The 27,552-nt window shown below is 35.4% G+C and overlaps 1 protein-coding gene across 4 annotated transcripts; it reads right to left on the bottom strand.

Moving 5' to 3' along the window:
• Nucleotides 1-27,552, bottom strand: LOC141616774 (uncharacterized). Of its 4 annotated transcripts, none has more exons than XM_074433908.1 (26): nt 27,215-27,552; nt 26,850-26,962; nt 26,299-26,425; nt 26,079-26,177; nt 25,928-25,996; nt 25,235-25,369; nt 25,074-25,142; nt 24,131-24,186; nt 15,653-15,812; nt 14,684-14,848; nt 12,849-12,933; nt 12,529-12,762; nt 11,939-12,033; nt 11,813-11,855; nt 9,688-9,845; nt 8,876-8,986; nt 7,149-7,217; nt 6,892-7,035; nt 6,514-6,588; nt 6,259-6,435; nt 5,878-5,963; nt 4,284-4,338; nt 3,004-3,129; nt 2,771-2,884; nt 1,651-1,767; nt 1-444 (listed from the first exon to the last, which is right to left on the bottom strand). In XM_074433908.1, exons 1-26 carry the CDS (start codon nt 27,329-27,331, stop codon nt 379-381), a joined length of 2,865 nt encoding a protein of 954 aa, XP_074290009.1. In that variant the 5' UTR covers nt 27,332-27,552; the 3' UTR covers nt 1-378. The 4 variants fall into 4 exon arrangements, with proteins under 4 accessions (XP_074290009.1, XP_074290012.1, XP_074290011.1 ...); XM_074433911.1 differs by having other exon boundaries at nt 25,235-25,349; nt 27,215-27,547; XM_074433910.1 differs by having other exon boundaries at nt 25,235-25,349; nt 26,299-26,420; nt 27,215-27,512.

Raw genomic sequence — 27,552 nt, 5'->3', positions numbered from 1 at the left:
TAACGCAAGGACAAGGTGTATAGGACATTTGCATTGATCAGAATTAGTGTTGCCACGGATAATTGGCAATGAGAATCATACAGCCCTTGGTACAGCCAGATTTCTTTTTTCTTTTTATAAAATGAAAACAGCCATTAGCTAACCTGCCGTAAATGCCGACAGCTTTAGCATACAAAAATCAAAGTTTCAACTCTACTTTTCTTTTTTGATGAAATTTTGTCAGATACGTAGAAGAAATCTGGACTCCTGAGGCCATGTTGCTGCAAATGTTGCCTTGTGCCAAAGGGGGGCAATGGTGTCAAGGAACAGCCGGAGACCTGCTGCAAATCAGGAGTTATGTGCAACGCCTTTGTCTTGAGTTTTGTGTACAACAAGCAACTAATGACGGCGTCTTTGATAAAGTGAGTAACCAATGAGAGCTGACATCAAGAATGTCCATAGAACCTAGCATAAAAACAGACTCGTGAAAAGTTTGTCTAGTTTACCAGAAATATTAAGAAAAAATTTATTTTCGGTATTTGAGGTTTGACATAATTCCATATGGGTGCCTGAGGTTTGGCTAATTTCAATATAGTCATGTCAAGTTTGAGCATGGTTTCGCTTTAGGTGCCCAAGGTTAGGGTAGTTTCACTTACGGTGCATAAGATTTGATCTAATCCAAGTTGGGTGCCTAAGGTTTTGATCTAATTCTATTTTGGGTACCTCTAGCTAAAATAATGTTTTTATCCAAGTGATATATCTACATATACTCCCTCTGTCCCAGTCAATAGTTTACACTTGTTTTATTTCCCCTCACAAAATAAAGCAAGTGTAAACTATTCACTAGGACAAAGGGAGTAGTACAGTAGGATTTTTAGCAAATACTCCGAAATCCTTATTTTGTTTCTAAAAAAGTATTCTTTAATTTTATTGTATTTTCTTAACATATTAATTCATTATAGACTGTGTTTTTCTTGGAATAAAAATGAATATCATTGATTTCAATATTTTAATAATTATTCGTGATTTTTCCTTTTTTTTCTTAGTCTATTGAACTTCATCCCATCCTAGAGCAAATTTTCTTACAAAAAAAAATAAGGAATGTTCTTTTGTTTTTAAAAGAAAGTAAATTACAATTAATATTGGTATGTAAAAAAACGATTTTGCAATAAACAAACACAGACCGTCTCTCTTAAGAATTTGCGTAAACCAAACTACTCCCTCCATAAACTAGTATTTTCAGCTATATAAATGTTATGTTTTAATTAGTAATTTTTTTTATAAAAAAACACATTATTTTATTTAACGTACCATAATTAAAGCCATGTTCAAACTTTAGGCACCAACCAAATTGGTACTAGACCAAACTTTTGATGCCCGAAGTGAAACTACCCAACCAACATTGGAAACCAAGAGTGAAACTACGCTCAAATCTGAGGTACCCAAAGTTCTTCGGCAGCCATATGGGAATTATGGCAAACCTAGTGCACCTAAAATGACAATTTTACAAAAGATTACTCTCTTTGTCCCAGACTACTAGCCAGAGCACCATATTAATTCTCCACCACATAGAACATGTCTTAAACAGAGATGGACCAATATGGAATATGTATGCTGTTGAGAGGCCAGAGGGAGTATCAGCTGACAGATGTGAAGGTAGCAAAGACTTACAGTGTTAATAGTTTGCCATCTCTCAAGCCTCTTAATTCTGTTTTGTAGGTCTTCAATTGCACTGTCAATTGGTGTCATTTCCCTTCCAATAGAGGACTCTGACGACGAACTACTTCCCTTCAATTTCACAAATATTTGAAAAGAAAGAATAATAGATATCAGCACTTAGCAAGCGAACACCAGTTTATTTACCATCAAAATTAGGTGCTTGTTTTAAATAATCAATCAAGCCTATTATCTAACAAGTGGTATCATTTATATAAATGAGACACAATCCCATCATTTATAACTTAATTCTCCTACATTGACTACAGGTCATAACTAAAATTTAGCAATATAATGCCATTATTACCCCTTCACTTGTAAAATTTACATGTAGAGAACTAGAGTTATCACATTGCTATTGCTATTGTATATATATTGCAAGTACTTGACTAGGGATAGTATATGTTCATTTTTCATTTTACAAGATATAGAAAGGGCAAGTTATTGTGGGATGGACCAAAAGATTATGGGGAACTTAGTATTAAATCTCGGTCACGGTCACAGTCATGATATTGGCGGTCATGGCCTAACCTCGTGAATAAAAGGGTTGCAACCTGAGGTTGCACCTTGGTTTAAAAACCCTCATGGGTCCAATATAAATGGAATGTAGGAAGTAAAAATACTTCTAGGTCCAAAATTCAGTTGCCAAAAACAACAATAGAGAGCTGTAGGACATTTTAACATATTTACAAGATTCAAAGCTAGGTAGAATAAGTAATAAAAAAGAACTCTGAAAACTTTCAACACATATACACACACACACACTCAAAAATTAGACTAAAATGCCCTCGGCTTTGAGCTAATTCAATTTTGTTATCCAAGGTTTTACAAATTCGACTTTGGCAAACTCATGTAAGAGTCACTTAACAAATACAATGAAACGTATCATAGACTGGAGTAGAGACAAAAAAAATGGAGCTAGGAACATTTAAAGACACTACATTCACAGCTAGAGCACAAGGGATACCAGTATTCCAGTAATATACAAATAATACAACCATAGAAGTGCATCAAAATTTGATCTAATTAGTACTCCGTATGAAGCAGGCTTGTAAGGTTACTAAGAAGCCAATACCTGAGACTGAATAAAGTCCACAAGCTCCTGTAATCTTGCAGCTTGCTGAGTGTAAACTCCACTGGAGTTAACTTCTAGCGCTGGCAGGCTTTCCAAAATTATTTGCAAGTAACTCTGGATGAGTATTACAAATTAGTTCCTCATTAAGCCAGCATCATCAGCCAATGTTTAACTGAAATTAATCATTCTCGTAGCAAAGAGCACATAAGGAGCTTTAAGTAGAAGGTTGAAACCTTTGTGGTGTACGAATCATCAAGTCCTAATATCGATCCAGCTGCTGCCACAGCTTCCTTATCAACCCCTTTAATTTGTATGTAAGGACTAGAAACATCTTGCAAATTATCAACTTCAACAAGAATCTGAAAAGGACATGCAGAAAGCCATCTCAAACAAATTGCAAACGAAATTCAGCTATTCAAACAAGTAGGATATAAATTTGCTGAGGCATATTCCACCCATAAGTATTAAACTAATAGGATATAAATTCAGCTACCGAAACAAGTAGGATATAAATTTGCGGAGGCATACTAGACCTGACCAATTAGAACATGACAGAATACCTCACCCCAATAGTATTTGTTAGAATTCCAAAAGGGGCCTGGCCATACCCAAGAGGAGACAGGTTGCTCACTTCATGAACTCCCATCTTTCCTAAAACATTGGCAATAGAAGAACCCTAGACCTTATAAACTAAGCAACTCTCTACTTCACCATCAATATGGGACTTCACATGTGGGTCGTTTCTTTTATTCCAAGACTCCTCCTCACATGTGAAGCCCACTTAACAGACCCAGGACGGCACCGTGGGGGTACAGTGGTGCACTGGAGTGGGAACAAAGATTCGGAATCATCTAAAGACAGGGCCTTCCTGCAGTGGCACTACTGAGGGTCAGTTAGATTTATGGGAACCTAGGTGAACCCGGACCCATGTTAGAATTCAAAAGTTTGCTCACTTCACAAGCCATACCCAAAAGGAGAGAGGTTGCTCACTTCACAAGCCCAAGGGAACTCCATCTCTCCTAGAACCAATCGGCGATAGGAGGAGAACCCCTACAAGTTATAAAGTAAGCAACTCTCTGCTCCACCATCAATGTGGGACTTCACATGTGGGTCGTTTCTTATATTCCAACAGTATTAAATATGGGCAGCAACAACAAACTGAAACCAAGTTATAAAAGGGGTACTAAAATTACAGCAACCGCATAACTACCGTGATAACACTGATAAGGCTGTGAAAATCAATTCTGAGATCAAGGCCCGAACCAATAATTCTTATCATGCGTAAGCGGATAAGCGATCATAGAGATAGAGGAAGTAGGGAAAGGGAAAGGGGTCTGAAACGAGAAGGTGAGAAGGATGCTGGTTTAGGGTGGTCCATGAGGGAAGAATGGAGGCCGGAAGGGGGAATACAGCGCGGTCCATGAAGGAAATTAATAAAACAATGAGAAAGTAAACTTCCCAAAAAGGAATATGGGAAGAAAATAGGGCAAAGGGAATATATAATGGTGATGACCTTTCCATCTTGGTAAATCATTGCCGATGCTTCAATGTAAGCTACAGCTTGATACCTGGAACACGACAGGAGAAAATACATAATTAACTCATATAACTTATACAAACATACGATTCTTAAATTTCCAGTTTAAATGAAGCCAAAGACTAACTATGACGGAATAAAGCAAAATGGTTCGCAAAATTGGCTTTGCTTTTTGTATTGTGAAGTAGCGTCATTGAATTCTTGATGCAACTTTCATTACGGTTCATCCGCGGACAGCCTCTGTGCGGTTAACACAAGTGTAAGACTGCATACATCCGTCCTCCCCCCTACCCTACCATTTATAGGAGACCCTAAGGCACTAGAGTAATGTTTTTTCACAAACAAACGATTCTAGAGTCCAGAAAGGTATATAGAAGCACCCCCTAATGGCCAATTGCCCCCATATTGTCAAACATGACCGAATGACTACCATTGTATTATACACCCATGAATACAAACTAAATTATGGATTCATTGATTAATAGGAAGGAACCCACACTTAACGGTAGAGATATGTTTTTTGAAATCAGTTTGAAATCAGAAGTAACACGAGATATGGGAGACACGAGCGATTGAACTTGTTGCACATAGAGCACCTCTGAAAATACTTCTTTATTTTACTGAAGACTAGGATACCCAAGTCAATGTGGTTGGGAACCATGTGCTTCTGAAATTAGGGTAACAGTTCCAATCTAGCGCTCGCGACATTATTCTAATTTGATGTTCCAACATTCTGAGGAATTCTCTTTGGCCATCAATATCTCACACAATATGGGGGTAGAAAATATATAAACATCATCTTCCAGTAGTATTTTTCAATATGAATTAACGGGAATTATTTCATATTATTGTTCAAAATATATACAACGTTTTGTTCAATTGAATGGCAAAGCATCATCTTGGTAGGTGAGTACATTTAAAACAAAGGGAACATGATACAAAAATGCTATATTAACTTTTAAGTACTTTCTAATACCGTGTGGTTATAAGATTGGCAAAACCAGTGAAGGATTGACCTTATTTCATCATATGGTTATCACGCCAATACCATCGGTATAATGAGGCCTAAATTAAATTGATATTACAACTTGTCGCATGTAGTATAACCATAACTCATCAATGCCCAAAAAAAAGGCATCCCAACATGAGCAGCCAGGGAATTATATGCTACCGTTAAACCAGACACCATGGAATTATTTAGCCACTACACATAGAAAACCACAGGAAAATATATCCCCGCTGTAATTCAGGAGACAATACTGTCAACCTAAGCAGAAACCTTTTTTCTACTACCAGACTTTGGTGGGCTATACGTAGCAAGTCTTTATCAATCTTTGGAGTGGTAACACGGAAGCTATCGAATGGATCACTAACGACAAAAGACCTTTGAGATAAGGCCATTATGATATATCTAAATTATAAACCTTTCAGATGGAAATATCAAAACTCCGGAAGGTTCGTCCAAATCTCTTGGTGTTCATGTTCTAACAGAAGACACTAAGCCGCATCAAATCAAAGTATCTTACTAAATACAAAGTGATGGAATTATCTTTCAGAACAGTAGTCATACCCAAGGTTAAGAAGGCCAGCCACTGTGCTAATGCTGATGTCAAAATCGACTTTCGGTTGGATAACAAAGTTCCCTTCTCGTATTGGCTGAAGAATAGGCAACCACAAAGCAGATAAAAATTTAGATTCGAAAATAGGAACTACTCCCTCTATCCCAACTTTTATGGTCAACTTCAACCAATATCTTCTCATAATATTCTCTAGTTGACGATATTTTTAATAATGTTACTATGAAAATAGTTGTTTTCATAAGTCAGACATGACGGTATTGATACAATATCTTTGAAGAAATTAATGGTCGATGTTGACATTGATTGAGCACTGAAGTCAAATGAGAACAATTAACCACACCAGTCAATTATATAGAAGGCCAAAATCAAACCTCCCGTATTAGCAACGCAAATCTTCCCTCGCATATTCTAACACGTATACAGTCACTTTCTGTCAATGGTCCATTAGAAGGCATTCCAGGAAGCCTGAGATACATGTCGATAAAATTTTGTACAGAACTGCAAAACTTAGCAGAGTCCAGAATTTTCAAGATCTCTTGATAGCTCACCTATTTATCAGAAGAAAAAGTATGTCAGAACGCATCAAATATTTGTAAATGCATGAACAAAGCATCGAGTGAACTCACTTCCTTGTTGCTTTTCAAGACAAACAATGAGCTTTCAGGGGAGAGAACCGGATCGAAATCATTGCGGATTTTAAGCTGCAGTACAAGCAAAAGTTGTTTAACATTTTGGAAAAGTCATCAATTTAAGCTGCAGTACATGCAGAAGGGAAAATGGTAAACTACACATAAGAACTACCAGTGGACATTATTGAGGCATCCAAACAATGATAACATCAAGTACAGTAGTACCAATATTGTGACTCCCATATACAAAATGTGATTTTAACGTGGCAAATACGAGGTCAATATGCATGTTAAGTGTTAACTACATGCATAACACACTATTATTTAATTACATACAAAGTATTTATCATTTGACACGTTAACGAAGATACTAACATGAGCATGAACCAGATGTGGTTCAATATGCTGCTGAAACATTGGAAATACTGCCATCATAATTTCATTCTGAGACATAACACATCCAGCTTTATTCTTGTCCCTCTGAACTCTTGAAATCAAGTGTGAGTGAACACCTCCGACCTGGTTGATAAATAAACTCCCTTAGCATGCTGTATAAATCAATCAACATAAAATATAGAAGTCTCTACATGATCAGAGGATAGACAAACTCAAAACATAGGGAAGGCTCTTACAACAGCTACCCACAAGTCCAATGACCTCCTAATATCAGGATGTATAGCGTAAACCCCTTCAAAAATAACCTGAAAATTAGAGTTTTAGAAAGCTCATGAGTCTCACAGTCAGTAAAGAAGCAATTCCCAATGAAAGGTCCAATAACACATAAATCATGAATCAAGGTAATTCAGCATTCCGGCCAAAGAAACACATGCTCAACTATCTGAAAAATTTGCTGAACTTAATATTTTCTTCCCAATATATATTGAATTACATTTTCTATTGGTTTTGAATGTATTTCTATTTACACCAATTAGTTTGATTTATACTTTAATCAATGAAAACATCTATCACAATTTGTATAACTTATTTATCGATAATTTATTTATTTCATTAGTCTGGCTTTTTTTAAATCATGTTTTCCATTCCTTTTCCATTTTATTACCATTGTAAACGGTTTCAATTGATGATTCATGTTAGCTGACCCCCAATCATGTGGGGAAAAACTTTGTAGTCGTATTATACTTGAAGAATTAATGAAAGAAATAGTTCAACTAATCTCTTAAAAGTGGTTAACATCTATTTCATAAAATTTAAAAAATTCTCTGTCAACCACGAACAAGTTGTGTTAACTCGATGACTCGAGTTTGGGGTCATACACCTGTTAGACACGACACTCAAGAATATGGGTATGGAAAACCTATCCCACACTTGCCACTCCTACACTTCTCCATGAAAAAACATAAAGAGAGTCTTGTGTGACAAAAGTAGAGGATGAGATGGCAACGTGAAGCATCCAATATGATTTTTGACCATTTTTACACTCAAATGTCGCAATTGTCATCTGACTTTAAAAACCAAGATATTTGCTGGGGAGAGGAGAAATAAATACGAGGGTTGATATTGTCGGTGATGTTTGCTGGTTGCTGTTGGGCACTGTGGTGATAAAGCAAAAGCAGTGAAATATGGGACGTGATGGACAGAGAAAAATGGTTGGTTAGTCATGCTCTGGGTGATATGAGAAAAAGAGAACTGGAGGTTAATTTGTAGAGAGGACCAACAACACACACACACACACACACACACACACACACCCCCAACAACAAAAACCCATGGTGATGTTGATGAGATGGGAGCAGAAAATGAAATACATTTTTGAAATAGAAAGGTCTTTAGACTTCAAACATCTCTTAACAAAACACAACTTCCAAGTGAACTTTTATACTCCCTTCGCTTCACAAATACCTTCCAAAATACGGAAATTGCACGATTTAAAAAAGTATAAATATAAACAAGGACCACATATGATGATGCAAGTGACTCAAGTGGGGTAATTGTGTGGGTGAGATGAAATGCAAGTGGGATATTGGAAGGTATTTTAGAAACAACCAAATAGTAAAAATGGAAGGTATTTTAGAGATGGGGGGAGTACAACATAACAAGATTGTGTATGGAGCCAGATGTCAGCGTTAAGTTAAATAGCCTTAACTCTGATACCATAAGTATTTCTCATATGGCCTCTCTACAATCAATAATGGAAACAGCAGAAATGACAATAATCAATCAGCCACAAAGCTCTTGAGGGTGCTGACATGAGCAGATAAAATAAAAATAAATAAATAAAAAACCTTAATAAGTGTCATCTTACAAGTGTTTCATATTTCATTTCCTTTCATGCACTTGAGAATAAAATAATAAATTGCTCAATTGAAGTGGAATCAGAGATACAAACATTCCAGCTTACCACTCCACAATCTTCTGAAACTTCTAGAAGCTTATAGCCACTCCGAGAACCTGTCTCCAAGTCAAATATCGGTATTTCAGTTCTGCTGTTCTTCCTTATATCACTAATATTCTGCAAAAATAACATAGCAGGTCAGGGAAGAAAGTCATCATTAAGGCTGAAGTCTGAAGATTGTCCTTCTACAATTTAAGTCAATACTCAACAGTTGCCACATATTGATCATTCAGCTCCTAGCCTACAAACATTCACAGATGTTGCAGCATGAAACTCCACAGCATAAAGAGACAACCCAATCAAAATACACCTTCAAAATTTCAAGAATACACCGACTGGAACAATTCAGAAAACAAAGAGGATTTTCTTGCGCTACAATATCAATGTATTAATGGTTGACACAGCAACATGATCTTCCAAATGGACGATTATATCAACGGATCAATAAAAACAAACGCCAGAAACAGATCAACAACTAACAACCACGCCGATGCTAGGCCTGTTCATTGCAACATTCCATCCTAAAACCAAATGGGCGACACGAGTAGCTTGAGCCCACCATTATACACTGGATAATAATTATTAAATCTTTTTACTCGAATTCTACTATTTTGGGAGGACCTTTCTGTTCTCACATACATAGAAAATTTTAAATCTCACCTTTCCATTTGTGAATTCTCCCCCGAAACCCTTCTACCCCATCTGGTCTGTACTCCAGAGACTCTTTACAGTCATTATGCTAGCATTGTTATTGATATCAAAACTCATGGGAACTGTTCAGTGTTCACGCTGTAAGGGAATACCAATATAAACTTTACCTTAGAAAGCAGAGAAAGATCAAGTGAGTTGAAGTCGTCGTGTTTGAATTCCTTTACGTGCTCCGACTTATAGTAGCTCTCAAGAGAAACAACCTCACAGCCAATGATATTCGCCATTTTATGAGCCAAACTTGTCTTACCAGATCCACTTGGACCACCTGAGCAACGACAACAGACCTTTATTCCCAAAAATATTAAGTCGACGAACAAGCATAGAATGAATAACAACGGCAAATAATGGTGAGAAAAAGAAATTATAAATGTTACCCATATCCCAAGTAAAAACACGACATTAAGACATAAGTTATGCTTTGCCCATTGTCCGGATTCAACTTGACTGGTCAAACGATACTGACTTTAACTGACATTTTCTCAAAGTACATTAGTTAGAACTTTATTAAAATATCAAAATAGTTCTTTTGGTAAATCTCAGAGACATTAAGCCATGCTGCGATTGAATATTCACCCGGAAAGACGATTCGGGTCAAGCGGGTCGGAAAGACTATTCGGGTCAGACGAGTCAAAAAGATAATTCGGGTCAAATACAGGTTGCGTTATACCGGTCACAGGCCGAGACTGGGTTAGAAAAAAGGACAAAATTAGTTTCTAATGTCTTTCTTTTTTACTAATTCTAAAATTGAAAAAGAAAATCTTTTAAACATAAATCGTATTCAATATTAATATTTTAGTTATATTCCGAACTCATATCAAAACAATCACAAAAATTAAGATATAATAATAATAATAATTTTATTTTTATAATTAAATGATACTATAAAAGTTGTGTAAAATTGATATTTTTTTAAAATTAACTTCGTAATTTAAAGTGCTAAAATCAATAATTTTCAGTTATTATTTCAAAATTCAAATACAACAACAACAACATCAGAGCCTTAATCCCAAAAGGATTTGGGGTCGGCTGACATGAATCATCCTTTAGAACCGTCCATGGGTGAACGCACCCCTCAAAAAGCGAATAGAAAAGGGGAAAAAAGAAAACAAAAGGGAGAGCGAAAATGTAATACAAAGTCAAGATAAACTTACGGGTTTTAAAATCGAATTCCGGATTTCTTTTATAAAAATTAAAATTTAAATCGAGAGAAAAGATTAAAAAGAGTTTGAAAACCGAAATAGAACTAAGGATCCGGAATGCCTTAAAAGTAAACCAAGTAAAATATATAAGAAAGTGGTTGGTAAAAAAGGTGTAATAAATGAGAGAAGAACAAAAAAAAATTTAAAAATTAAATAAAAACACTAAATATGTAGAAAAAACATCAAATACTAAAAATCCACATGTATCCTTTCCCTCCATTGTGCCCTCTCCGTCACCATACTCCCCTCAAGCCCCAGAAATCTCATATCGTGCTCTATCACTCTCGACCTTTTCTGTTCTCCAAGTCTCCAGCCTCCTAACCTCCTAATTGGTGCGTCCATAGGTCTCCTTCTCACATGCCCAAACCATCTTAATCGATTTTCCATCATCTTGTCCTCTATTGGCGCCACTTTTACCTTTTCCCGAATCACTTCATTCCTTAATCGATCTTTCCTTGTATGTCCGCAGATCCACCTCAACATACGCATCTCCGCCACACTCATCTTTTGAATGTGACAATGTTTCACGGCCCAACACTCGGAACCGTAAAGTAAGGCAAGCCTAATTGCCGTGCGACAAAATTCAAATATAATATATAAATATTAATACTCTACTACTTGAAACAGTTACCAATATAAGATCAGTTTTTTCTTTTTATATGTTCATATTCACATTAAACTTAAACTTATCTTTTGACCCATCAAATCGGGTCGGGTAACGAGTCATCTCGGTTCAGGTCGAGTGAGTCATGGGTAAAATATTATGGGTCTTGACCCTGGAAAAAAAAAACGGCACTGATTGAGGTTAGTGGTTGGGTCAAATTTTACAGGTCTAAAATATGTGGAAAATTTAACGGACAAAGTTGACGTTGGTTGACGAGGAACAAGTCACTTTTATCATACCATGTGAACGAGGAAGTCGGGAAAAAAATACACTACTACATTATTAACCAGGCGCAAAATTTGAGTTGTAGTAGATCACAAAACGGAACAGCATATAAAAGGGATGAGAAGCCAAGAGAAGTGTTATTACCAATGCCAACTATGATCGGAAGGCCTTTCTGCTCCAATAGAGCCTGAAAATCACAGTGGTAAGAGGATAACCAATTTTGCGAACAAGGATAGCAAATTAGACTTCTTGAGTTCCAGTTGGTTCTACCTGTATTGCTTGAACAGCAAGAAGCAACCCTCTGTCCAAGTCATATGAATCAGGCATTGGAGCAAGCTGCATATTGTCCCTATAAGAAGAGGGATCTGCAGTTGGTTCATGAAAGAACTATAGCCATTTAAAAGAGGAACACTTGCAAACTTTTGCTTATCAAATTCTTTATAGGCCTGATGTTACTTTGAGATTTCACTTTGGCTATATGTCACGACTCACGTGTCGACACCTCAACCCATAGTTTTAAATATCGACCGTAACACACAAACTCAACCGAGTTATCAAGGTTTTGAAGTAACCGCAACATCATATTGAGTTGGCAGCCCGGTATTGGCTACATATATAGCGAAACGGCCAAGATCAGGCCGCGACGACCAATATGGAGTATAAGTCTTAAACGGACATTTAAAACAATGCTCCGACCTTCCGACACGACATGACAAGACAGTCTGACACTTCATTTTAGTTCATTAACATAAAAATTATTCACAAAAACAGAAGTTTCAGACACTCAAAACCATGTCGCATACGACACGTGCAACTGAGTCGGAATAACGTAGGATAAGCCATCTATTGAGCACACAAACCTAAGACAGAAGACTCAGCACGTGAAGGAGCTGAAGAGATGAAACGCCACGTTGCCAATACGGGTTCCATCTTAGACTTGGTTGGCGAGCGAGTCCATGGCTGTGGCAGATCTTCAAGTCGGTTAATGAAGTTGGGAGTTATGCGGATAGGCTTAGGTGCAGAAACAGTCCTTTCCAGATTATGAGGAGTTGTGGTGGCTGCTATTGGCGGTGGTGTGTTAAGACGTGGTACTCCTAAGAAGTTGAAAATATCACATTGTAAACTTTTCTGACGCTTAGTAACTTCACATATATAGCATATATAAGAGACTAATACTAACCTTTCTGCTCCAGGATTAGCTCTAAGTATGATTTTGTTATCCACGGACCAGTGATTTTCATTCTCAATGCTTCACTGCCAACAGTCTAGACAGGACAAAAAAAAGCTTGCTCAATCGAATCCATTGTCATTTTTATTTGGGAAATTATTTAGGTAATACACAATATATATTCTCGCTTGCTCAGAGTTATATGCAATTGCTATTGGCACAAAGGCGTAGGTGGAACAGACATTTTTTAATCATCCTTAAACTTCCATCCCCAACCCACCCATCCACCCCCTCACCCACCATACTAAACCAACCCCACTCTTCTGCGACCACCTGCCCAGACCATTGGCTACCTAGACTACAACAGCAAATCAACCTCGCCCTCCCATCATCACCTACCAGTCTCCCCACTTCCCCTACGACCAAAATTTGCATCCTTCTCGACACACCTTCCACCTCTCATCCCCAACCTTCAACCGATATTTCCCAATACTTATCCATCTCTATTAGGTGCAGGTTTAACGTGTCTGTGGGTGAAAGTGAAACTGAAATGGCTGGAGATAAGGGGGCAATGTTGGTGTGGGTGACATGAGAAATGATGGGAAAGGCTAATTACGGGTTAGGTTGGTGGTTGGTTGTTAGGTGGGCGGTTGTAGGTAGAGCCGGAAAGGTCTGGAGGTCATGAATGGTGGGTTGTGGGCGCTTATGGGTTGTTTGGGTAGATGGTTACAGGTTGGGTTTGTTGGCTAGTTGTGGGTTGGTGCGGGTCAAGGTGGTTGACTGTGGGTTAGCTTGGTGGGCGTTGCCATGTGTGGATGGGTGTCGGTTAGGGGAGGGGTGGTTGGGAGCTGGTTATGGTGAGAGAAAAAGGCGAGTATAATTGTTACATGAACTCTTAAAATATCAACTTATAAGAACTGTATACAACCAATTGGAGCAGCACATTGTAATGTCAATATTCGAAACACTCGGTTCATGTTGATGGTATCCCAATGTTGAGCATGCAGTTAAAGGACGTTTCACTGGTACAAACTACGACCATTTCCGTAGTGTTTTGAATATATTTTCACTTGGTCATCTGGTTTTTATGAGTAAATCTATATCAAGGACAATGTGGTGGCTGGTTGTGATTAGGTTGGCTGTTGTCGGTAGGGCCGGGAGTGACTGAGCTGAGGAGTGCGATCTCAAAGGTGGATGGTTGTGGCCTATGGGTTGTTTGTGTGGGTGGTTATGAAGTGGTGAGGGTAATGGTGGCTGGTTGTGGGTTAGGTGGGTGTCTGGATATGGGTGTGGGTTGAGGTAAGATGGGTTGGCTGCTAGGGTGAAAAAGGAGGTGGTGGGGGAAATTGTTACTTTGCTTAAAGCATACCCTATTAAGAAACACAATGTATAGAAATAACTGGAAATGTATATTAGTATTCAATCCATCAAAGTGAAATGTATAGTACAGGGTGGAACAAAGGGAATACAAATCGAATAGTAATATGCAGACCATGACAGTGATCCTCTAACAGCACTTGCGCAAAAAACATTATTAGGACCAATTATACCACTACTGATCACCTTTAGAAAAATCAAGGTAATTCCTTAGAGCCGCCCCAGTCGGGAAGCATGCTGAAGATATCCTGAACCCTGGGAATACTGCCATCTAATATGTTAAAAAAAGCACCGCTCATTCTCCCTATGAGTTTTTTAGTGAACATAGTTGTTTAAAACAGAAAGTTGCTTTTCCCTGGGTGTGAAACAAAATCACGGATACATGGAACATCCAGAGAGTCAAAAGACGTAAGCGAATGCAATATCAGGAATACATATGAAAAGCTGTTTCATAAAAGCATACTGCTTACCTTCCGGTTACTGCCCCTTACCACCATGAATGTTTCACCTAGAGAATCAATAGTTTCAAAAGACAATGAAACTTCTCCCAAACTGAAAGTCACCGAAGCCCTTTTGTAACTGACCACAACATTATAACCCAGAGCAAGTAAACCACCAAGTGTCATCCGTCCCACCTGTTACCAAATTAATAATGGAAGAAAATTCTGCTCAAATTCCTGTCCGTGACAAAATTCTGCTTAAAAAATACCAGAATGAAAGCATTCAAAATTCCCAAGTCCAAATTGTTAATATATTAGCTATTAGTAACAATGGATGTTGGAAGTGGTGACTTGTTTTCAATGCAGTATAGTACATCATGGTTTTGCCAAGTTTCCAAGTGGTAATGCCATGTAGACATCCAAATGCAAATTATCTCACAGGATTCTTGAAGTATGTCACTCCAATTCACCCATTTGTGTCGTGTCGAAGAGAGTCAGGATGTCCCACTACTTGAAGTCACACACATTGAATCTAGCAGCAACTAGGTAAGTCTAACACTTTTGCATGTCACATCGAATTCGGGTAGTTTTCTAGTGTGTCTGATGAGTGTTCTGTGCTGTAACAGTCTATAAGCCACGTCAACAGTCAACACGCAACTGCCAGAGATCCAGCGTGTCGGAGTAATGTAGCTTTAAGTGATGAGTAAGGATGAAGAGATCATGTAACAAGGCAGATCAGTAACTTAAAGCTTTCAGAGATTCATTCAGATATCAAGAAAAAGAGAAATAATAAAAGTAATGACAGAAACATCATTTGAAAACTAAGCATAGGCTAAGAACTATTTGTACAAGAAATTGAGTCAATCATGTTGCACACCACTTACAATTGTTATTTATACTATAAAGTGCCCAAGCATATTAGATAATCCTTGACATTTGATCAAATTGCTATGACAGATAAGTATTGGCAAGTTCAACTAAACAATATACAAGTCTTACCTCAAATTCAGCCTTAGGCCTGATGATAAAATGTTTGTCAACTATTCTCTGATCACCGAGTGACAAGTAATACCGAATCCCAGATTGACGCACCTTGATCCAATCATTTATTCGGGCTTCTTCGCTTGCTGAAGGGGGCCGAAGGTACATCTCGATAAAACTTGAATAACACAAACCATTTAAAAGTTCAAATAAACAACAGCAACATAGTGACTTAGATGAACAAATTACAAAACTACCAGATGACTCAATGTAAGAAACAATCCATTACAAATAGCCAATAACCACAGGCTAGGTATATTTTCACAGATCTTTTCAAATTTTGAAATTCTATTCAGAAGAATGTTAAGGCTCTGGAAAATTATTACAAGATCAGAATACAGAAAACATATCAAAAAAAGGTTATTGGCAAACGCCCTCGTTTCGATAATGTTAAAGTAGGCAGATAGTGGATAGACCGGATAGAGGACTAGGAGTCTCTAACAGAATAACTAGAGATACGGACCAACAAATTATGCAATCATAGTTTGATAAAAAAGAAGAAAATACAGACAGGGTAGAGCACAGAGGCCCAAGATCTTCCCTTATTTCTCCTAGAAAGGCCTTTCTTTAACAGATCTTATTTCTTTCGGGAAATCTTAAATTACACAGACGCAAGGTGAAAGGTGCAAGGCACACGGAGGACGTAAACACTGGACAAGGTAAGAGATAAAATATTTACAGGCAAAAGGAACCAAATTACAGACACCTATGGCAGCAAGGAACAAAAATGCCATCGTACAGTACATAACAAGTTAGTCTGTTATACAGAGGAGTTTACAGGCTGTCTTTATGTTAATTCTCATTAAATAACATACTCTAATAACAAGCCCGTCAAAGTATCACTGTTACTTTACAGATATTTTTAGGCTTAATATATACATAATATTTCTGTTGCTTTAGAAAAAATTTAGAAGTGAACGCATTTGCAGATGGTGTACATGTCATTGTCATTAAAAAGAGAAAGTAAACTACATCCATAGAAAATCTACTCAAACTTACAAAAGTAGACTACTAAATAGAAAATCTACTCAAACTTATGAAAGTAGACTACTAACATAGAAAATCAATTGAAATATAGATTTCAATAGAAGTAGAGAACGGACGCATTTTGCAACATTTTTGAAATAACAGCCGGATAGAACCTTGTGACATTACACCGGCGACACCCCGATACTGCGAAGATTACCTCAACCTTTACTCAGACTTGGGCACTGGTGTCTGACACGGGTACATATCCAAGTGTTGGACTCGGTCTGACTAGAATTTTTAGAGACGCGGACCCTGTCCTAAAATGAGGACACGGGTGCGGGGACACGTCTTCAAAGCAAAAGTACACTTCTAAGTTTTAAACTTGAAATATTTCAATATTTTTTAAGTATAATGAAAGAAGTTTGACGAATAATGCTTGAAATCAATTAATATAACACGAAATTCCTTATAGACTTTCCCTACTTATGTGATGGAAGCCTCATTTGTTTAGCTCTCACAGAAGAAGTTGTGGTGTGACAAGGGTACGGTCCGAAAAGTGTAGAGTCTAAGTAACATAGAGCTCAACTACCACCATTCCTACATGTTGCAATTTGTATGATAAAGGAATAACAAAATAATACTCCCCTCCAATTCATATTGTTCCTCCCATTTACTTTATACGCGGTCTCCTAGGCGGTACTTTGAGTCTTTTACCATCGTTTTACACGTTTAAATGTTACTTTTTTCGATTTTTTTGTGAGAGTTTTTTATAACAAGACTAACTATACAAATATCATGTTATGAAATATTACGTTTTATATTTATTAATGGTCAAAGTTTTAAAATGTTGACCTTCAAAAGGTAAATGGGAGGAACAAAAAGATGTTGAGGGAGTAAGAGAATATCTACGTTACAAAGGTGTTCACCGCCCTTAGGTGCGCCTCATGAACACCAAAGCATCTGAGATGACTTGAGCAATATATGTTGGCGTCACAAGCGAAAAGAGCGCTTATTAGTTATTATAACAAAACCAGTCATAACACCCAAAAGCAGAATCAACCACAAAGCTTGCTGGAGAAATTCTTATCCAATTTTTAACCATTCTAAATTTCATCAAAGAAATAAAACCTCAAATAGCATGAGAAATAACAGTAGCTCAACCCCCAAAAGATTCATAGCTATGAGAGATTACAATAATTCCATCCCAAAAAGATTGGTCGTAATGCCATTTTTGTTTTCCCAAAATATCATATCATCATATCATATCATATCATATCATATCATATATATATTAATCTTCTAAGTTCATTGTCCACATGGCAGCCTATATTTTGAGACGGTGTGACATGGCAAATTCTCCATATTATAACATACTAGTTTGAATGTCCGTGCGTTGCAACGGGGTAATTAACTTATTTATAATGCAAAAAAAAAAAACGTTATAAGCGTTTAATGTTTACATTATATGTCTAATGATTTGTTTACATATTATTAAAATATCTCTTTCAAAAAAAAAAAGATTAATATATACGTGGGTTAACTCTTATTTATAATTATATAATCACCCTACCTTATATTAATCTTTCGATGTGGGACAATTCTACTATTTATAAGTAATATATTCACAAAAATTGGATTTTTTTCTGATATGGGACAATTCTAATATTTATACGTAATATATATTTATCAAACATGCATTATTTTTCAATGTGGGACAAATAACATACTCAGAATTACACCATCTTTTTTGCACTTAGTTCGACATCCAACCAGATCTCGAATACCGAATACAGACAATTGCTACTCATTATATCTAATAATTATATTTAAATTTAATAATATGATCAAGTACTCTCCATTAATATTTGTACGTTGTTTTTCTTCAAAAAAAAAAAAATTAAAATAATTGAGATACGGAAATTTCCCGTAGTACCCCTTAGTTTTGTTAGATTTTCCATGTTACCCCTACTTTTAAAAATCTGCCCATGGTACCCTTGAGGTTCCATTTTTTTGCCCATGGTACCCTCTAATGTAAAGGCTGTTAAATGGACGTTAAGTTTGATAGCGTGGCAATAAAACAACAATTAAAAAATAATACCCCCTTTATTGTTTTATTGGTACGGATATCTCTCTTTTAAATGCAAATTTAATTAACTATATCATTATAATATTGGAAATTTCTCATGGTAACCTTGAACTTTGATAGATTACACATGCTACTATTGACGTTTGTTTTCTATTTTTTTATCATAATTAAAATATGTGCAGATGATAAGAACCTATACTCTAATGATAGAATATTTTTTAACACAATTCTAATTATATTATTTAAACATTGTATATTTACGGATTTACCACACCTACATTATTTTTCAATATGGGACATATAAATTCTATAGGTAGAAAATATAATGATATAAACTTTTAAGAGCTCTCCAAGACAATACTTAAGCGACTCAAAAGATTTTGGATTGATGCCTAAGTTCCAAGGATGCTCATAGAATCACCCACCTTATGCTATATTTTGATATGGGAAAATTCTATTTTTTATATGTAGTATATTTATCACACCTATATTATTTTTCAATGTGGGAGATATAACATACTATGAAATACACCATCTTTAATATGTGCAAATTATATAAAATCTATATATACTCTAATGATAGCATTTCTTACCATGAATCTAATAATATTATTTTCATAATTTCTTTACCGACATTATTTTGTCAAATGAAATTTAAAAGTTTTTATATGAAAATTAGAAACATCACTTGAATATAAAATAAGAAATACATAGTATATATTATAATAACTAAAAGATTTTCCAAACATTAACTTAGGTTAGAAATCATTATTGTAGAAAATAAAGAATATAAACTCTTTTAAGAGTTATCTCTGACAATACTTAAGGGAATCAAAAGATTTTGGGTTATGACTTCTATTTATAATCATAAGATCACCATGCCTTACGGTAATCTTCCGATGTGGGACAATTTTAATATTTATACATAGTATATTCACCACACTTACGTTACTTTTCAATGTAGGACAAATAACATACTAACTACTAAGTACACCATTTTTTTTGTACCTACTTTGAGATCAACCCGATTTAATAATGAGAAAATACAATACAATACAATATACACTCTAATAATAGCATTTTTTTGTCACAATCTAATTATATAATTTTCATACGATATTTTTTTTTTCAAATGAAATATAAAGTTTTTATATCAAAATAATAAACATCACTTTAATATAATATAGAAAATGTATATATATGGGACTTTTCTATTATTTATACATAATATATTATATATTCACTAACACATACATTATTTTTCAATGTGAGACATATAACATACTAAAAAGTCTATATCTTTTATATCAAAAAAATTTTGGATTAATACCTAAGTTTCAAGGATGCCTCCTATTTATATTTATAGAATCACCCTACCGTATACTATTATTTCAATGTGAGATACATAATTTAATTATTTAGACGTAGTATGTTCATAATGCCTACATTATTTTTCAATGTGAAAGATATAACATACCAAGAAATACACGTCTCTTCTTAAAAAACCACTATTGTATACATATTATTTTTCTTTGAAGGTAAAAACCACTTAGTCTCGATCATTAAATATGGATCTCTACATCGTACATATAACGACTCATTAAAGCTCTATTACGCATTCTCGTAAGACAACCATTAGTAAAATCTTTAGTTTTGTATTGTGTCAGAAGACTACCATTAGTAAAACCTTTTATTTTTTGATTTTCTTGTTCAACTTTTAGTTATTTTTTTATTTTCTTGTTCATATTCTTAACTCTTTCCCAAGTAATTCTCAACGATTTCCACTTTATTTTTATATCATATCGTAGATAACGATAGAAAATCTTACGAGCTCTTTAAAACAATATTTATGAGACTCAACAAATTTTGGTGGATACATAAGTTCCAAATATGCATCCTATTTATAATCATAGGATCACATCACCTTATACTAATCTTTCGATGTGGGACAATTCTACTATTTATATGTAGTATATTCACCGCACCTACTTATTTTCCAATGTGGGACAAAACATACTAAAAATTATACAATTTTACGTATTAAGAAGTACACCATCTTTAACATGTGCAAATAATATGAAATTTATACTCTAATGATAGCATTTTTTAACACAAAGCTAATTATATTATTTTCATAATTTTTTTAACGATATTTTTTTGCCAAATGAAATGTAAAAGTTTGATATAAAAATTGGAAATATCACTTGAATATAATTTAGGAAATATACATATTATAATAATTAAAAGATTTTTCACTTTATTTTTTACATCAAAAATTATACTTTCCTAAATTGATTTTTGATGATGTGGACGCTCTCAGATCGCTTGAAAAAACTCTCTTTTATATATATAGATAGATTAAGGCATTAAATCTTAAAAACGGAAAGTAATAGTAATCCCCTATTTACTAAATGAATAGGCGAAACTCCAAATTTTCCCGCCTAAACATATTTCCTAAAATAAAGTTTAGTTATTTTTAGCATATTCTACAAGTATATGGTGTACTATAATACACATGATCTTTCAGATTTATATATTTATCTCATTTAGTATTTTACATGCTACACAAAATTATCTCCAATCTTTTTAGGATATAAAAAGGATTTTTTTTTTTTGTTTAAAGTATCATACGAAAAAATTCATTGATTTTCTATGATAAAAAGTTACGGCTAAAAATATATTATCAGTAAAATTTTATAAAATAACACCATTAATCTCTCCGAAATAGGAAAAACTTTCATTGAAATACCCATTTCATGATTAATACGATTTAGACTTTGATTTTTCGAATCAAAATATAACGATGAGAAACGTAAAAAAAAAAAAAAAAAGATTAGCTAATTTATATTTCATAAGTATAATACACTAAAAAAATAAAACTCTATATATACCGTGCATACATTGCACGGGAGCTAAACTAGTTATATACTACTCCTATATATTTTCTCAATTAAATAACCTACTTATGCGAACTTCAACTATCAATATATTGCATTCAAGATTCTCCCATATACCACAATCTTCCATTTATATTATTCATGTATTATCTCTACCATTTATAAAATAAAAATGTACAATTTTACATTCGTATTCCTTCCTATTCTTATATTATCATCTCTAATATTATGGTAAAAAAATTCACTAGAAAAACATATAAATACGTGCCAATACAAAATACATTTCTACACACTACCAAGCAAATCCTACAGAACTAATATTTAAGCAAAAGAATGGCCCAAAAAAACACCCTCACCAGATCCATGGCTTAAAAAACCACCTATGTGACATCCACCATAGCCGATAGACCTGTCAAACGGGTCGGGTCATACTGGTCGGGTCAAATACGTCTTAGATCTCGGGTTGGATTAGGGTCAGAATAAAGGTAAAAAAAAGTTAATGACGTATTTTATTTTACCATTTTTTAGCCGAAAAACTTACTTTTTAAAATTACACATTTAATATTAATAATATATTCCTAATTATATTAATTACATGTCGTAACTATATTAAATGATTATAAAAATAAAATTATTTTATTATTAAATGATGGAGTATAAAAGTTATATAAAATTTGTTTTTTATTTAAAATATTAAAAAGGTTTTTTTATTATTTCAAATAAAATATAAAAACGTCAAGTTTTTAATAATATTATGGATCTATCTTTGACCCATCGAACGAGTCTGGTTTGGTTTCGACCCTAAAATAACGGCTTATTTCGGGTCGCGGGTCAAAATTTACGGGTCCTTGACGTGCTTGACCATTAAATACGGGGTCGGGTCGGGTTTACGGGTCAGGTCAAGCTTTGACAGGTTTAAATGGAAATAATAAAGCAATGAGCAGTCCAACATAGACACATACCATTCATGACAATTATTATATTTAAAAAAATAAATTGTGCGATTGTAAATAATATTGAATACAAAGTTTTTTCATAAAGTTATAACTATCCATCTAATTTAAATAAAAAGTACTACTACATTACACATATTCAACAACTCTAATTCGTAACTCTTACATCTCCAATGATTGTTTATATAAATGATAATTACATACTAATTTTTGAAATTTATACAAACATGTTCTATACAAACAAATTAAATTATAATCCAGTGAATTTCACGGGTCTGCTTTTAGAATTTTAGATGCATATGGACATATGGTATTAAGATTATACACGTAAACATTCTAATTTGTTCCATTTTATATTTATAAGAATTATTTTGGCGATTATAATTCTCTTTTTAGCGGTAACATATATTAGCTGTTCTATTCATTTGAATATAAAACAACCCGTGAAATTCACGGGTTTAAAACTAGTGTGATTAATTTCTCTACTAGGTTAGGTTAGAATGGTTTGAATTACCCTAGAACAATGGAGACTGGGAGGTCCATATGACCCCTTGTTTCTTAAAAATAGTTCCTAAGCAAAAATGCAATCTTTAGAGATGGAAGGAGCATCTCCCAAAAAATCAAGAGATAAGGTAAGAGATAAAATATTTGCAAGCAAAATTAGATCCAAATTACACAGACCTAGGGAAGGAAGGAACAAAAATGCAGTCGTACTTGCTCAAAAACAATATGCAATCGTACATCACATAAGGATGTTAATCCGTTGCACCGAAAAGTTTCAGGCTGCTGGGGTGATTTGGCTTGCACCTCAGTGCACCTTGGGCCTAGGTGTGCCTGAGGCACACTTTTATACTAAGTTGAAATCTATTCAATGAAAGAGAGGAGAGAGAGTGTGCAAAAATATAATCAAAGGAATCTAACATAAGATAAAGAGACTGATGAGTTGAGGGATAAGAGGATATAGAAAGAAGCAGGAGAGAACTAAAGACGGATATTAAGAGAAAGTGAGGAGACGGGAAAGTATCATAGGACGAAAACAGTGTACAAGCAGGAGAGCATCTTATCCTTCATAATCAAATATTGAACTTCCTTTTCCTTTTGGCTCAACAATAATTCACCTTTAACAACAAGAGCAGAGGCAAGGAGCCCAAAATCATTACCTTCTTGCATCGGCGTACGCCCAAATTATTATAACTGTACATAAGTCTAGACAAGTATGTCCATTATATGCATTAGCATATCAAGATCTAGTTCACAAAAGGCCATGGATGTCAATTATTAATGATCAGGAAAGACCCACAAATGCAGTGAAACTTATCTGAAGGCATCCTCAGAGCTTACATGCATTTGAAGAGCACGAGTTTCAACAAATAAACAATCAGTACAATGTCTCATGATCCAGATCAAAGTGGACGGAAAGTCAAAGCCAATAAAAACGACTCCAAAAACCATAAACAGATGAAAAACGTATAATTAAAGATTCCAAAACCATAGATGGAGGAAAAATGTATAATCAGCACAAAGCACTCACTTGTCTCTTTGCGCATCCTCTCCACTCAGCGAGTAATACCGAGGTCCATTTGGGGGCTGTGGATCAGTCACAACTTAAAATCATAATCTTACTAAGTTCAGATAACCAAGGACAATATGACATACTACAGCACCTCAAGAGAACTATCCGATGCTATGAGCTATGTTACTCGGGCTCTTCATGTTACCATGCGTACCTGTATCCGATCTTGGACAGAAGGACATAGCGTATAACCCTTGGACACATAGCGGAGCTACATTTTATGTAGTGGAGTCACTTGAGGTACTTAGAATAAGATAAGTTGATGTTCCAGGGACCAGGGGTGACATTCAAATATGTCATGGTTGGTGCATTAGAGTAAAATCATTATTTGCCCTATTCTCAAGCCTTTAAACCCACTTGGTTTTAAGCCTAGCTATATGCTTGTACATTTCATTTTAGGCAAAGAAAAGTGAAAAAAATTGTCAAATAGGGAATCCAACACTCAGTATACTTCTACCAAATCTGAGTAACATAGCTTACGAGTGTTTCGGACCACTCCCTTCTTTCGACTAATTGAGCGGGTTGAAGAGGTGTAAAGTCTAGTCTAAACAAGACTAAAAGAAAAATGGAGACACTCCTCACAGCAGTAGAAAGGAAATAATCAAGTACTATTACTATAAAGGGAGTTCCAACAAGAACAGATACCAGAACAAAAAGGCTTTCTGGAACGCCAAGCACATGTCAAATGCCAAAACCTAGGCGGCATACTTACAGCTTTAACGAATTGTGCAGCACACTAAAAGAAAGAAAGGGAGAAAACTTGAACATCAATATGCACAGGAATTTTATTAACGTTTTTTGTTAGAAGTACTGTTTTTCTATGTTCATAGTTACTACCAGTTGTACATCTTCAATCATAATATTCATGGTACAGCAAACTCAAGAACACAGAAATACAAACCTCACTTTTAGACTTCAGCTTGTAGATTGCCTCCCTAAAAGATGAAACAAAACTGTTGTTTATTCTGATCTGCGATAAGCATCCCAAACAACAAATTGCAAAGAAACATGTATCAGAATAGGATCACGATAAATTGATACAATGCAAAAAAGAAGATTTACCTGAGCGTGATGAAGGTCTGGCTCAATATGCTTTCTAAATAGAGGGAATATGCTATCAATAAGGTTATCCAGGGAACACGAATCTCCAATGTCATATTGAACCTTAGACAGAAGGCTGAAATGAACACCACCAACCTGTTTAAAATCAGAGTGTACAAAGGCCCTTTAAGATGTCAAGAATGCTGACTTCTGAGGGAATCTAAGAAATTGATAAGCTAGGAAACACAGAGAGCTAGATTATGAAGGTGCTCTCCATTGGCGGAGAGCAAAGATATTGAGTTTTTTTTACCATGTTTCTCCTATGCTCTCCGTGGAGGAAAATGGAGAGTAACTTTCCACTTGATCAAAAGCGCGTGGACTCTCCATTGATAATTGGTCATAGCTCACTAGTTATGTTTTGACAAGTGAACGCATTTTTGTTTTACACTCTCTTTTTAAGATGTGAATATATAGGCGGGGCCAAAAAATGATGTGAAGAGCATGTACGAGAGCTCTGTAACTATAGTATAAACTGTCAATTGCTCTGCTTTTAAAATTGCCAGTTGCTCTGAATTTTTGTGAATGGACGTGCTGTTATACTCGATGCAACTTCACCAAAAAAATAAAAAAAATAAAATAAACTGTGATGAGCCAAAGAAAAATTTAGAAAACAAAACATGATATGGAAGAAGGTCGAGAAGAAAATTCAATTACCACTGCAACCCGAATGTCAAGCAATGATCGCAATTTTGCATGCAAGGCATATGTACCATCAACAATCACCTAAAAAAACAAAACGCATGTGTAATCAATCATGTACTTCAAGATTCAAATCATATATGTACAAGTAATATAGATTACTAACCACTCCTGATGTGGTGCCCCTTATGATTGTGTAACCAACACGGCGTTTTTCTTGAAAATCAAAAACTGGTACTGTAGTGTCTTCACCTTTCATTATGTCCTATCTCAAAAACAAGGAACCTTGTTCAGCAGTGCTTATAAGTTACATTTCACAAGAAACAAATTCAGAGAAGAGTCATTTCACCGAAACATTCAAGCAAAACAATAAACAAGAAACAAACCTCAAGATTTCCCACTAGTGCTTCAAAGTCAATAGAATCCAAAACATTTGAGTCTTCAACTCCATTTCGGTAATTTTCCATTGATATAACAGTACATCCAATAACAGAGCTAACCTTCTCTGCTAAGCTTCAAAATACCATTGGAGATCCATTAATTAGGAACAAGTTTAAAGACATATTTAAAATGGTTAAATCACACTAAACCTAATACTCTCTCTGTCCCGGTCAATTGTTGTCCTATTCCATTTGGGGTGTCTCAGTTCATTGTTGTCCTTTCTATTTTAGAATTGCATTTGATGAGCAATTTGAACCTTCACACTCAATTTGATCCACTTGTCATCTTATAATTGGCCCCCTCCTCTTTCCTTGGTCTTGGTGCCAAAATCAAAGTACAACAATTGACCGGGACAGGGGGAGTAAATTTCAACAACACGTATCGAAAATTGACATATTTGAAAACGCCTTTCATTTTCGTTGCTTTCATATTAGATGCGTCGACTGTAATAACATATTGAAAATCTCATAACAACCTAAATGTGCATACTGCATACCTCGATTTGCCAGAGCCACTAGGGCCACCAATGCCGACAGTCACAACTCCCTTTCTCTTCTCGCGAAGCTCTTGAATTGATTTAATCAACAAATAACATCCATGATCAAATGACTGAAATTTCAGGAGTTGGCGAATCAGAAAAGCATAGACCCCAAATTTCAGGAGTTGGCGAATCAAACAGCAAACTCTTCCTACTCTTCCTACTAATTCTAATTCTACTATTCCCACCGTCTCCGTCAATTCTTTACATTTTCCTTATTTAGGTATCTCAGTCATTTCTTTGCGTACCGAATAATAATCAAAAAGTAATGATCGAAAACCTAATTAAGCAGCGAAAGTAGAGGATTAAGAAGAAGGGAATACCACATGAAGAGGGAGAGACTGGAGAATTGAAGAGGAGGAGGAAGAAGAAGAAGTAGAGGGTTGTTGGATATAGTTTCTGCCACCTTGTAAAACTCGCTGCAACACTTCATCATCCATAGCTTTTCCTTGCCTTCCTTCTCTGCCTTGTTTTTGTTCTTCAAACTTTGATTCGATTTTCGTCCAGAAATGGTGTTAACTTTTCTCCCACGTCAGGACTCAGGGGAGATAGATAGATTTGGGTTGCCACCTTCTGGTGACTGGTGCGATGAGGTCGTCACGGGTGGTTAGTGCTTGTCTCAAGCAAGCTTTTGCTTTGGGCAAACTTGCTAAACTACTAC

This window comes from Silene latifolia, chromosome X (assembly GCF_048544455.1).
Source record: "Silene latifolia isolate original U9 population chromosome X, ASM4854445v1, whole genome shotgun sequence".
Classification (NCBI taxonomy): Eukaryota; Viridiplantae; Streptophyta; class Magnoliopsida; order Caryophyllales; family Caryophyllaceae; genus Silene; species Silene latifolia.
This window is presented reverse-complemented; position numbering and strand designations above follow the sequence as displayed.